This window comes from Macaca nemestrina, chromosome 10 (genome assembly GCF_043159975.1).
Source record: "Macaca nemestrina isolate mMacNem1 chromosome 10, mMacNem.hap1, whole genome shotgun sequence".
Taxonomy (NCBI): Eukaryota; Metazoa; Chordata; class Mammalia; order Primates; family Cercopithecidae; genus Macaca; species Macaca nemestrina.
Genome location: NC_092134.1, coordinates 40,450,494 through 40,464,065, shown reverse-complemented (window position 1 = coordinate 40,464,065; position 13,572 = coordinate 40,450,494). Strand labels below are relative to the sequence as shown.

The 13,572-nt window shown below is 43.5% G+C and overlaps 1 protein-coding gene across 4 annotated transcripts in view; it reads left to right on the top strand.

The window, feature by feature from the left end:
* Window positions 1-657: 657 nt before the first annotated feature.
* Window positions 658-13,572, top strand: part of LOC105483721 (pleckstrin homology and RhoGEF domain containing G7) — a 75,195-nt gene continuing 62,280 nt past the window's right edge. For all 4 annotated transcript variants that reach the window (XM_071071316.1, XM_071071318.1, XM_071071317.1 and 1 more), the window contains exons 1-3: window positions 658-737; window positions 3,980-4,703; window positions 5,212-5,234. In XM_071071316.1, the coding sequence (XP_070927417.1) occupies window positions 4,149-4,703; window positions 5,212-5,234 (578 nt within the window). In that variant the 5' untranslated portion in view covers window positions 658-737; window positions 3,980-4,148. The remainder of the gene's footprint in view (window positions 738-3,979; window positions 4,704-5,211; window positions 5,235-13,572) is intronic.

Here is a 13,572-nt window from a genome sequence, read left to right as displayed (position 1 = left end):
ATTAGACTTCATTAGAATTACTTCGACTTTGTTTTGATAAAGTCTATAGACATTTTTGTTTAATGCTGCATACATATGCATTATCTCCATCTAGGCATCAAATATTCTTTGGGGTACTGATCTAATGAGAATACTGGTAGATATAAATGCTCTTCCATTTGCATTTTAATTATTTGAAAACTAATGTTCCCAAATTCGCTCCCTGGTGCTCTAATCATTTCCTCTATTATTCAATGCTTATCAAAGCATGTCATTAATAAAATAGATCAACACAAAATGTTTGATGATATGAAGAAAGTAGAGTCCCAAAGAATGTGTCTCACAACCTTAGAGAAAATAAATGAAATAGAAACCCAGAACTGCTTCACTAAACTATGAGTGATGATTTATTGAACGCCCCAAGAGGAAGTAAAAAGCTACATTTGCATCATTTCTGTATTTGATCAGCCATTGTTTACCTGGCTTGTTCTTAGGCTCCCTAGATTCTGTACTGGCTTCCCTTTAGGCTTTTTCATAAACAAATAACTGGAAATGTCTCTAAGGAGGGGAGAGACCAGTTCCTCGTTGCAGCTGGTAGCAAGCTTGCTTTCACTTAGCCGGGAGGGCGCATTGTTAACAGGTGTGGAACTGGTTGCTCTGAGCCCTCCTCCGGTAGCTCACTCTGGTTCTTCAGGCTCTGAGGAGCCTCAGGACCCATCTGGGTGCAGTTGGGACAGACCGTCTCACAGGTATTAAAGGTAACATTCAGCTGCTTTCTGGGTTTCTCTCTTGCACTTTCCTTTTGTCCTGTTGCTATCAGGTTAGCTTGTTTTGCTGATCTCCCCAGGTCTCATTAGAATTAGTGAATCATTAACCTATAATGGTTTCATTTCTAGTACAGTGAGATGGCTTCCCCAACAGTGTGGGTGGCTGTTTGCTGGATTCTCAAGGCTTGGAAGGTCAAAGGCTGGTGAATTTTCTTTATGATGATCATGTATTAATTACCTCTTTTAAACATAAAGGAGAAGAGTTAGCATGAATGGATGGACTGTTAACTTTTGATTCTACCAGACCCACTGGGTGTAGTCATTGAGGGAAAGCTTCCCAGGAGCCTTGGCCATTATCTCATTTAATTTCTACAACAGGCCTGTGAGGGAGGTTCTTTGATGACCTCTTGGTAAATGCTGCACAGAGGTTGGCAGAGAAGAAGTGGCTTGTCCTAGGTCACACAGCCAGTTGGCAGTGATACTGGAAGAGAAACCAGATCCATTTACTCTGCTGCTTGAGCTCTTCCTGCCTCTCTGCAAACCACCTCCCAAAGCCCTGCTGTTTTTAAAGTTTCAGCATTTCTGCAGTGCATCACGTCAGCAGTTACTATTGCCTTGGTTCCAATATTTAAGACAGTGGCTAATAAATAATACTTACCGATGTGAATCCTATTGGCCATAAATAGCTTTCTACCAGCAGCTACACCCCTGTGTCCGAACGACTACAAAGGAAACCTAAAGCTGTATCCTAACTCCTCAAAAGAGGAGAGGAAAAGGCCAAAAGGACAGAGGGGAAACCCAAAGACTAAGAAATCTGATCTAACTATTATGCAAGTGCCTATGCAAATATACTGAATTCCTTTAACATTGTTGCTGCCTAGAACTTGGACAGTCTTCTAAAGGAGAAAAATAATAGAACGGCCCTGATTGTATGTATGTGTGAAAGTACCTATTGATTCGAAATTAGCTGGGTATGGTGGTAAGCATCTATAGTGCCAGCTACTCAGGAGCACTGCAGCGTGAGGATTCTGTGAGGCTAGGAGTTTGAGGTTACAGTGCACTGTGATCACGCCACTGCACTCAGCCTGAGCGACACAGCCAGACTCCATCTCTAAAAAGAAAACAAAAAAGAAACAAAGTACCTATAGATTTGATGAGGAACTGGCCTCTCCATGTAGCAATAATGTACCTTATTTTATCAATGGTCAGGAGGGACCATTTCATGCCTCTTCAGCAATGTTAGTATCAACCTTCAGAGCAGCATCCAGGAATTACCAATCTAAAACCAAAACTAATACAATCTCACCTTAACTGAACGTAAGTTTCCTAAACTGGCATTGCCTTCTTTCCTCCACTCTGCAAAAAAGGGTACCTCATGCATTTTGAGCGCTCAGCTCAAAATAAAGCAAACCCAACATTAAGAAGTTTAGATTTCTTTTGTGAATAAGAGTTGAATTGACTTTAGTTTGCATCTAAGTAGTTCCTCAAACAACTCACCAGTCTAAAATCCAGTACCTGTGGGTTCCATTTGGCCTTTAAAAAAATTTTTATAGAGATGGGGTCTCACGATGTTGCCCAGGCTGGTCCTAAACTTCTAGGGTCAAGTGATCCTTCCACCTTCACCTCCCAAAGTGCTTGGATTACAGGCATGAGCCTCTGTGCCTGGACTTATTTGACCTTAAACAAGATAAGAGTCAGGGAGCAAAATAAGAGATCACAAAATCCCCAAAATCAATGTCAAGTCACAACATTGTTATGACAATGTTAAAACACTGAGCTCCTCCTCTACTGATAGGAATAGATCTAACAGCCTATTAATTATCTGTTCACAAGGTTGTTGAACTTCTATGCCTGACACAGATTAAAAGAAACAAAGAGGAGAGAGTGGTTGCCATTGGCAAGTACACAAAACATAGTGAGAAGTAAGGAATAAAAATTAGGGAGTACCTCAGTGTGGGGTCATTTGGTGTGGGAGTGAATATTCAGAGGCTGTAAAAACCTGCAACAATTATTGTATTCTCCACAGAACTAGAGTAAACATAGTAGTAATCACTGTATTTTGGCAAAGTACTGGAATGATAGTCAACAGAATGAGGCCAGGTAATGAGGAAAAGGTTTATTGGTTTTCAGCCTTCTCTATATCAAGTTAAAGAAACAGATAATATACTCTAGAAAAGTTCTACTAAAAAGTATTGTCCTTGCAATTAAAAATTATAAGAAGTAAATTATTAGCCATTCTTACATTTTGGCAATCCAAATGTGGCCGAAGGGTTTCAGATTGCTGAGTTCTGCTTTAGAATGATAAACTTACTAAAACTATTATTGATGATCTTAGAATATACGGTCAACTACTAATGTTCCATCCACAAACAATCCACACACAGTCTGAAGCCACCTTCCACGCCATCTGGGGCCAGGGAAGGTGGGTCTCTTGCCCGTCCCACAGTCCCACGCCTGGTCTGTAAATCATCAAGCATCAACTCTCATGCCATAGGGGATGTGTAAGGATTGATGTTCTCCCACACATGCCTTCTTCATGTGGGAAAGTACAGAATAACGAAACTGCAGTAAGCCACTCCCATGAATCAAGTTGTGAAATAGAAGGGTCAGCTTTTCTTGAGCATAAGAAGAGATAATTCGGCATGCGTGGATCGCAAAAAACACCTCCAGTCACGAACAGTAGGGTACCTGGTGACATCTGGGTTTTTCTTTTCAAACTTGCAAGTCATTTTTTCAAAATGTAAAGATTGATAGAATCTAAGATAAAAGACATTGCCAGATACTTTACATCAGTTACCTTCAAAGCCTGTCTCATTCTGTAATTTAAACCTTGAGGGAAGGAACCTTGTTTTCCTTGTTCTTGCATCCTCGGAATGTACCAAAGTATGTACTTGCACACATAAATGTAGATGATAGGAGGGTTTAATGTATATTTGATTCCCTTAAACTGGAATAATCACAAGGAGAGGAGCTATGTGGTTTCTGGGAAGTATCTTAAGTGATCAGAGTTTTTAAAGGCTTTTTTGTTTGAACCTAGAAGGAATTTTAAGTAGACAGTAAACAGATTTCAATACGCTGTTTAGATGAGAATGCTGGAGTCTTATATATTAATTATCTTCTGAATGTAAAGGATGCTGATGCGAACTGAGCTCTATCTCCTATGAAGAATTAAAAGTTTTCCTTTGAAATTTTAGACCTTTTTTTCTCACTGCAGTCTCCCTCAATTGCTACAGATTCCACAGTCTGCTCTTCCTCACTAAAGATGCAGCAACCTGCTTGACATTCTCCTCTGGAAAAGGAAAAGAACTACTAGAGGAAGTATGGCACTTGGATGCAGAAATTGAGCACCTTCCATGTGATCCAGAGAACAGTAACTCAGATGTGTTCTGGAACCTTCTACCCATGGTAGAACCTCTTAGCTTTATGGAGAAAACAGAGTCATTCTGTCTAGAGGTGCCACCCCAAGACTGCGGAGCCTCTCCTCGGCCTCCGCTGAGGAGCCTGCCAAAGCAGCACTGTGAGAACCAGGGGAGCCTCCTCCAGTTTGACCGGCAAGCCCCAGGCCGCATCTCCACCTCGCCCACTTTGAGGAGATTAAGGACCCGTGGCTGTGGGACTTGGCACTCACTGTCTCAGCAGGATGCCTTGCAGGTGCCCACCTGGGGAAGCTGGAGACAGCCTGCGGGCTCCCCACCTTACCTTTCCAAGAGCCTGCCGGGAAGCCCAAAGGATTCTTCGTACTTGCTGTCACCCTTGAGACTCCACTCAAGATTGACCTCTGAACCTGAAAGGGCCCTGAATGCAGCTGACTCACGGGAGCCCCAAACCCGGCCCACTGACAAGTATCTCCCTCCTGAGCTTCAGCCTGTCAGTGAAGAGTCCCTTCACCAGGCCTCTCTTCTGCTGCAAGAAGGCCCCTTCCTGTCCAGCCCCACCCCACAACGCCCTAGTCTTCAGGTAACACAGCTCTAAGCCTCCGGCCTCTCAGTTGGCGAAACACAAAGCAAAATAGATCTCAGAGTTGCTTTGCTCCCCCAAGGGCCAGTAGATCCTAAAAAGGACACAGCACAGGAAGTCACACTGAGGGGACACATTCTCTTAGGAAGCATTGGCTCTTAAGTGAAAGGAGGGCAGCAATTTAGGGAAGAAAGAAAATGATCTCGCTCACTTCCTTCTGTCCTTGGAGGCACTTTAAGAAAGGATGCACCAAGGCCAGGCTTACCGATGGTCTGTCAGGTACCCGAGAGCAATGGGGGCCCTCTTGCAAATGCACACTATTTAAAGACAATGTGGTGTCACTGATTTAAAAGGGGAGAAAGAGCTAGTTATTCAAATTTGCAATCCCACCAAAATGTAAAATATGTTGTAACTAGGAGGGCTCATTGTTTCTCCTTTCAACATGTTTGCTTTGGAGTTCGGAATGGGTTTGAATAAGACTAAAACATATTCTTAAAATTTATTTCAGGGAGAAGAATTGCACCCATCCAGGTGAGTATGCATTTATTTTCTCCGGTGCTATGACATCTGTTGACTATTTACTATTAGATTTTTATTTCTGCCCTGACGTAACAAAGCTGACGGTATATTAACCAATACACTTTGTTTTACAGCACTCAAGTCACTCTTCACATTTATAGTGTAAGAGTTTTCATTTCAAGAGTCTCCCTTTAAGAGCACAGCATTTGGGGGCAGGATACAATACCATATGCAGTCATAGTTTTCATTTTGAATTGTCAATGTCTTGGCCCTGTGGCTTAATTAACATCCACTTAGTAATACGTTTTGTCTGGTAGAGAAAATAGAAAGGCCAGAGATACTCAACAGCTTTTCACGGAAAAATTTAGAGGACAAAAAATTAAAGGAACAAGATGTCTTGATTACATCTAGGGTGACCTTTAAAATAACCTGTTATGACAGACTGTGCCCTTATCCAGAATGAAGTAGTCTGTGTCATTTCCGAAACCAGCTCTGAACTTTCAGCATGGCCCCTTGGTTGTAGGAATGGATCTGCCATCCCTGACAGGGATGAAGAGTTTCTGTAGCAGCAAGGGAAAGATCCATGCCCAATTTTATCTTCCTGACTTGCGGGATTGGCAGGAAAGCCCTCATTTCATTTGAAAAGTCACAGAGGATTTTTTTGGAGAAATAGCTGCCGTTTTATTACTGGACCTCAATCTTCAAGCAATAGTTTAATGTTCATAGCAGTAAGGATAACATCCATGTAAACGTTCTTTGTTGATTTTAATCCACCTTGGCCTAAATGTATCAACAAAGGTAGAAGATACTTACCAAGCAGTAGGAAAATGCAAATTGTTATGTTTGTGTATCAGTTAGCTATTACTAGATAAAAAAAACCACTTAAAGTAACAGACAGTTATTGTTTCTTATAAATCTCTGTGTTCCCTGGGGGTGAGTTTCTCTAGGCTGGGTTTAGCTGAGCAGTTCCACTCCAAATGTTCCTTAACCTGCTCATGGGATCAAAGGGCTCCCATGGGTTCATGGGATCAATAGAGCATATTCTTTATACAGTGAAGGAAGAGGTTCAAGAGGACAAGTAGAAACAGGTAGGGCCTCTTGGAGCCTGCGCTCTGAATCTGATCTAATTTTATTGACCAAAGCAAGTCACTCAGTTGAACTCAGGGTCAGGGAATTACATGTTACCAACAGTGGGAGAGAATTGAAATGTTACATGGCAACGTGTAGGGATGTCAGGATTAGGGAAGAGTGGGGATGTTAGTGTAAATCTTCCATACCTGTGAAACAGAATAAAGCTCTAAGATGAGATCTAGTTCAGTTGTGTCAAAGAAAGTGAAAAAGGGTAGTCAGAAAAAAAAAGTGATGTTTAGAGTCGAATTATTGTAATAAGATGTAGATAAATTTTATTCCTTGTCCTGAGAGCAGTGTGAAACCGTTTAACGAATTGATACGATCAGATGGATGTCAGATATACCTGGGATTTAGATGCAAGTAGACTTGAGTCAAATAATTCAAATATTCAGGTATGAGAAGTTGGTAAGTTAGGCTATGATGGAAGCAGTGGGGTTAAAAAGAAGTATCTCAATGCAAGAGATATTTAGGAGATATAATCCCCCAGACTTTGTGCATGGTAGCCTATCAGGGTGAAGGAAAGGAATCTTCAAGAATAACCTCCAAGCTTCCTGGCTTATATAACTGGGTAACTAAGGTGTCCATTCACTGACCTAGATAAACTTGGGTAAATAAATGAAATATGAGTGGTTGGAGTGTAGGTTTTGTGTTCAGGTTTGGACATGTGGAGTTTGAGGACCTAGGAAGCATCTAATTGGAGGTTTTCAGTAAATAATTGGTTAGAGAAGACATCAGGGGTGGATGTGCTATATGTGTGTTTGTGAGTCCTAAATCAAGGAATGCTTCCTAGAGCAGGTAAAGTCTGGGTCCAGCTCTGATTATTAGATGGAGCCAGCAGACATAAAGGCAAATCAATGGGATGCATCAAGCCATTTGGGAAAAAAAAAATAACGTGAAGGTAATTTCCATTGCCATATGGAATCTTTATGAGAAAATAACAAAAATAGTCTTGGTAAATTTTAAAACAATAGCTAGGACAGGCTGGGCACGATGGCTCATGCCTATAATCCCAGCACTGAGGGAGGGCCAGGCAGGTGCATCACTTGAGGTCAAGAGTTTGAGATCCGCCTGGCCGACATAGTGAAACCTCATGTCTACTGAAAATATGTTTTTTTAAAAAATAAGCTGGACGTGGTGGCGGGCACCTGGAACTCCCTTCTTAGCCAATTGACTTAAAGGTAGGAGGAGCCCAAAGTGTCCAGGTAGCAATTTTAACTGCCAGTTTAATGGAATCATTGTTGTATCTCCCGGTGGCAGTGTTGCTCCCTCTGGAACTAAGACCTTGGGCCAACAGAACCTAATGTTGCAGGAACGGGAGGCAAAAATTTGGCTAGTGGATCACTAGGGGTGATGGTGAGTGGTGTCACTTCCACTTCCACCCCTTGATGCCTGAACCTGTGAATCCTGGCTATGGGGGAAACAGTGCCATATATTGGATGCTGATTCAGAGCATACATGGCCTTCCAGAGAACTTTGCCCCAGCCCTGCAAAGTACTGTCACCTAGTTGGCATTGCAATTGTGACTTCAAAAGGCCATTCCACCATTCTGTCAATCCAGCTGCTTCAGGATAATGGGGAACATGATAAGACCAGTGAATTCCATGCACATGAGCCCCACTGCTGCACTGCTTTGGCCATAAAGTGAGTACCTTGGTCAGAGGCAATGCCGTGTGGAATACCATGATGGTGGATAAGGCATTCCGTGAGCCCACAGATGGTAGTTTTACCAGAAGCATTGCATGCAGGATAGGCAAACCCATATCTGGAGTAAGTATCTATTCCAGTGAGGACAAACCTCTGCCCTTTTCATGATAGAAGAAGTCCAATATAATCAACTTGCCTCCAGGTAGCTGGCTGATCACCCCAAGGAATGGTGCCATATCAAGAGCTCAGTGTTGATCTATGCTGTTGGCCAATTGGGCACTCAGCCATGGCCATAGCCAGGTCAGCCTTGGTGAGTGGAAGTCCACGTTGCTGAGCCCATGTGTAACCTCCATCCCTGCCACCATGGCCACTTTGTTCATGGGCCCATTGGGCAATGGCAGGGGTGACTGAGGAAAGAGGCTGAGTGGTAGCCACAGAATGGGTCATCCTATCCACTTGATTATTAAAATCTTCCTCTGCTGAGGTCACCCATTGGTGAGCACCCACATGGGATACAAATATCTTCACAGTTTTTGGCCACTCAGAGAGGTCTATCCACATACCTCTTCCCCAAATTTCTTTGTCACCAATTTTCCAATCATGCTTCCTCCAAACCCCTGACCATCCAGCCAAACCATTGGCTACAGCCCATTAATCAGTATATAGTTACACGTATGGCCATTTCTCCTTCCATGCAAAGTATGCAACCAGGTGTACTGCTTGAAGTTCTACCCACTGGGAAGATTTTCCCTTTACCACTGTCCTTCAGGGATGTCCTAGAAAAGGCTTGTAGTGCTGCAGCTGTGCACTTGCGGATGGTGCCCACATATCGTGCAGAACCATCTGTGAACCAGGCCCTAGTCTTCTCTTCCTCTGTCAATTGGTCATAGGGAACTCCCCATGAGGCCATCAGTGCTGGCTTGGGGAGAGAAGGCAGGGTGACAGGAGTGGAGACCATGGGCATTTGAGCCACTTCCTCATGTAACTTACCTGTGCCTTCAGGACTTGCTTGAGCCTGATCATGTATATACCACTTCCATTTATTTGATGATGGAATGCTGCTGTGCATGACCCACTTTATGGCTAGATGGGTCAGAAAGCACCCAGTTCATGATAGGCAGTTCAGGTCACATGGTGACTTGATGACCCATAGTCAAATGTTCAGTTTTCACCAAAGCCCAATAACAGGCCAAGAGGTGTCTCTCAAAAGGAGAGTAGTTATCGGCAGAAGACAGCAGGGTCTTGCACCAAAATTCTAGAGTTCTCTGCTGTGATTCACCTATGGGGGACTGCCAAAGGCTCCAAACAGCATCTCTGTCTGCCACTGACACCCCAAGCACCATTGGATCTGCTGGGTCATATGGCCCAAGTGGCAGAGCAGCTTACACAGCAGCCTGGACCTATTGCAGAGCCTTCTCCTGTTCTGGACCCCACTCAAAACTGGCCACCTTTCAGGTCACTCAATAAATGGGCCAGAGTAACACACCCAAATGAATGTGTTACCTCCAAAATCCAAATAGGCCCACTAGGCATTGTGCCTCTTTCTTGGTTGGAGGAGGGGTCAAATGTAGCAACTTATCTTTCACTTTAGAAGGACTATCTTGAAAGGCCCCACACCACTGGACCCCTAGAAATTCTGCTAAGGTGGAAGTTTTCTGAATTTTAGTCGTATTTATTTCCCATCCTCTGGCATGCAAATGTGTCACCAATAAGTCCAGTGTATTTGCTACTTCTTGCTCACTGGATCCAATCAGCATAATGTCATCAGTATAATGGAGCAGTGTGAGATCTTGCGGAAGCGAAAAGCGATCAAGGTCTCTCTGAATAAGATTATGACACAAAGTCGGAGAGTTGATATACTCTGAGGCAGGACAGTAATGGTATATTGCTGGCCTTGCTAGCTGAAGGTAAATTGCTTCTGGTGGGCCTTATGGACAGGAATGGAGAAAAAGGCATTCGCCAAGTCAGTGGCTGCATACGGGTACCAGGAGATGTGTTCATTGGCTCAATTGGCTCAAGCAGTGAAACCACATCTGGTACAGCAGCTGCAATTGGATTCAACACTTTGTTAAGCTTACAATAATTCACTGTCATTCTCCAAGATCCATTTGTCTTCTGCACAGGCCAAATGGGAGAGTTTAACAGGGATGTGGTGGGAATCACCACCCCTGTGTCTTTCGAGTCCTTGATGGTAGCATTAATCTCCACAATCCCTCCAGGGATGCAATATTATTTTTGATTTACTATTTCTCTAGGTAGAGGCAGCTCTAATGGCTTCCATTTTGCCTTTCCCTCCATAATAGCCCTCACCCTACCAGTCAGGGAGCCAATATGGGGGTTCTGCCAGCTGCTAAATTTGTCTATGCCAATTATGTGCTCTGGCACTGGGGAAATGACCACAGGATGAGTCTGGGGATCCACTGGACCCACTGTAAGTTGGACCTGAGCTAAAACTCCTTGATTGCCTGACCTCCATAAGCCCCTACTTTAACCGGAGGACTATAATGATGTTTTGGGTTCCCTGGAATCAACCCCAGCTCAAAGCCAGTGTCTAGTAGTCCCCAAAATGTCTGATCATTTACCTTTCCCCATTACACAGTTACCTTGGTAAAAGGCCAGAGGTCTCCTTAGGGAAGGATGGGAGAAAGATTCACTGCATAGTGAGCTGAGATTGTGCCACTGCACTCCAGCCTGGACGGCAAAGCAAGACTCCCTATCAAAAAAAGATTCACTACATAAGTTGTTGGTAATGTAGTGGGGTCCTTCCTCAAGAAGACCTGGCCTCCCCTTTATTCAAGGGGTTCTGGGTTTGTAAACTGGCTCACGTCTCTGGAAATTGATTGAGACGTGAGCCATGATGTTTTATCACTTGAATCATGATAAAAACATGATTCTCTGTTTTTATATTCAAGTTAGTCTTGTCCATTCAACCTAGAAGTTTTCTGCTTATAAAAATTAGGTAGGAATGTAGTAGGCTTCCTATCAATTTCAATTCCAGGAGCACTGTAATTAATTAGCCAATGCCAGAGCCCTACAGGAGTCAGTCTGTTCTGATTTCTGCTTTGCCTCTTCTGTCCATTATGGTAGCTATGCCCACCTTGCCTTTGATGGTTGAGTGCCGCCACTTGGCCTCTGCCACCTTGGGATCCAATTATTCCCACTGTATTTAAATTTTGTAGTTGAATGACTGTGGTTCCCACCGTTAGATCTGACATACAGAGAAGGGCAATTACAGGGCTCTTCACAGATGCAGGTCCTACTGTCACAAATCTATTGCACAAGGCATTGGTCAAGGGGATATCTTCTGACCCTCTCGGCTGGGATGAGTAGGTCTAAATTGACTAATCCACTCCACCATCCCAATCTCCCTAAGCCTTTGGATCCCTTCCTCTGCATTAAACTAAGGGAGATCAGGCATTTCCAGCTCACTCACAGTGGGCCATCTGTTAATCCATAGTTTAGCTAACCAAGAAATAAACTTTTAGACCCATGTTTAACTCACCAAGCTGAAACATTAAATGCAGAGTCCCTATTTAGTGGGCCCAAATCAATAAATTCAGCCTGATTCAACTCTGTGTTCCTTCCACCATTATCCCACACCCTTAATATCCATTCCCATGCCCGTTCTCCAGATTTCTGTTTATATAAATTAGAAAACTCAAGTAGTTATTTTCAAGTGTAGGATCCCTCCTCATGAGTCACACTCTCAACCTCACCTCTAGGGCCTGCCGGGACTTTAGACCAGTTACAGGTCTAGAGGCAAAAAAGGTTGTTGCGGGAGGCTCCTGAGGAGAATCAACGTTATCTTGTCTGCCAACTGCCTCAAGGAAGGCCATCACTATTGCCTCAGGCAGTGCAGGGTTTATCTCCCCAGACAAAGGTAGAAAGACTGATGGCAGCATGGGTCAGGGTGGGGATGTTGCCACTACTGGGGATGGGGAAGCTGGGCAAAAAAGTTTCGTCAGAGTTTACAAACTCTGTCCCCAGCTTCATCGGGGTCCTCCCACACATCCCCATTCCAAGTTACAGGGTCCCATTCTTTTCCAGTCAATGCCCTCAATTTAACAGTGGACACCTGGCGAGACTATGCATGCACCTTTCATTGCAAGTCAGCCACTCGCATAATAAGAGCTTTGTCTATTTTTCCACAATTTCAGCTCTTTCTCTACAGGAGATAAGACTCTCACTCAGGGCAATCTTAGCACATTTGAGGCTTAGTATCTGCTTCTGAACCCAGGAGTTAGAATCCCCGAGTTTATCATTTTCTCTCAACACTTTGTCCACTGAACTTAGGAGCAACCAACCAGCTTCATTATGTTCCTCAGTTCTCCACATATGGTCAAAGGTATTGTGTATAGAGTCACTAAATTTGCCTCTCACAAGCAGTGAATCAGGAGTGTCAAATGCATTTATGTTGCACAACTCTCTAAACGGTTCACACCAAGGATTATCAGTGTTCTCCATACTATTAGAAGTAGAGTCCTCAGCATTTTGGGATCTAATCATATGAAGCAGCCAACTCCAGAAGCCCTAAAACCAATAAAAGAACTCCATCCTTAATACTCTGTTCCTCTAGAACCACTCCTTGTACCAAAATCCATATTAGTCAGAGTTCCCTAGAGGAACAGAACTAATGGTATGGATGGATGGATGGATAGATAGATAGATAGATAGATAGATAGATAGATAGATAGATAGACAGACAGACAGATAGTAGATAGTTTCTTAAGTAGTAACTCACATGATCATGAGGTCCCACAATAGGCTGTCTGCCGACTGAGGAGCAAGGAGAGCCAGTCAGAGTTCCAAAGCTGAAGAACTTGGAGTCCGACGTTCGAGGGCAGGAAGCATCCAGTACGGGAGAAAGACAGAGGCTGGGAGACTAGGCCAATCTCAAATCTTCACATTTTTCTGCCTGCTTTATATTTGCTGGCAGCTGATTAGATGGTGCCCGCCCAGATTAAGGGTGGGTCTGCCTTCCCCCACCCACTGACTCAAATGTTAATCTCCTTTGGCAACACCCTCGCAGACACACCCAAGATCAATACTTTGCATCCTTCAATCCAATCAAGTTGACACTCAGTATTAACCATCACAAGAGTCTTACATTACTACTAACAAACAAGAACTAAAAAAAAATAAATAAACAAACCCAGACAGATCCCCAATCCGTCTCTCTTCACTCCCTCTTCTCTTCTTCCACGTGTCTCTGCAGTCTTTTCTGCAGCAGCCATTTGTTCAAAGAACCCACTTCCTTGAACAGTTGCTTGCCAGGCTGCGTGGTCATATAATGTTAGGTGAAGAGTGAAGAGCTCTGCATGAGGCCCCACTGTGTATCTAAGAGCGAGGGTTCTTACCTAAAAATAATAATAATAATAATAATAATAATAGGCCTATCAAATGGTCTAAACTAGGATTTAGCAAACGATGGCCCATGGCCAAAATTCAGCCCATAACCTGTTTCTGTTAATAAAGCTTTATTGGAACACACCAACGCCCACTCATTTGTACATTGCCTGGGACTGTTTTAGCACTGTAATGCCAGAGTTGCAACAGAGACTGCGTGGCCCACAAA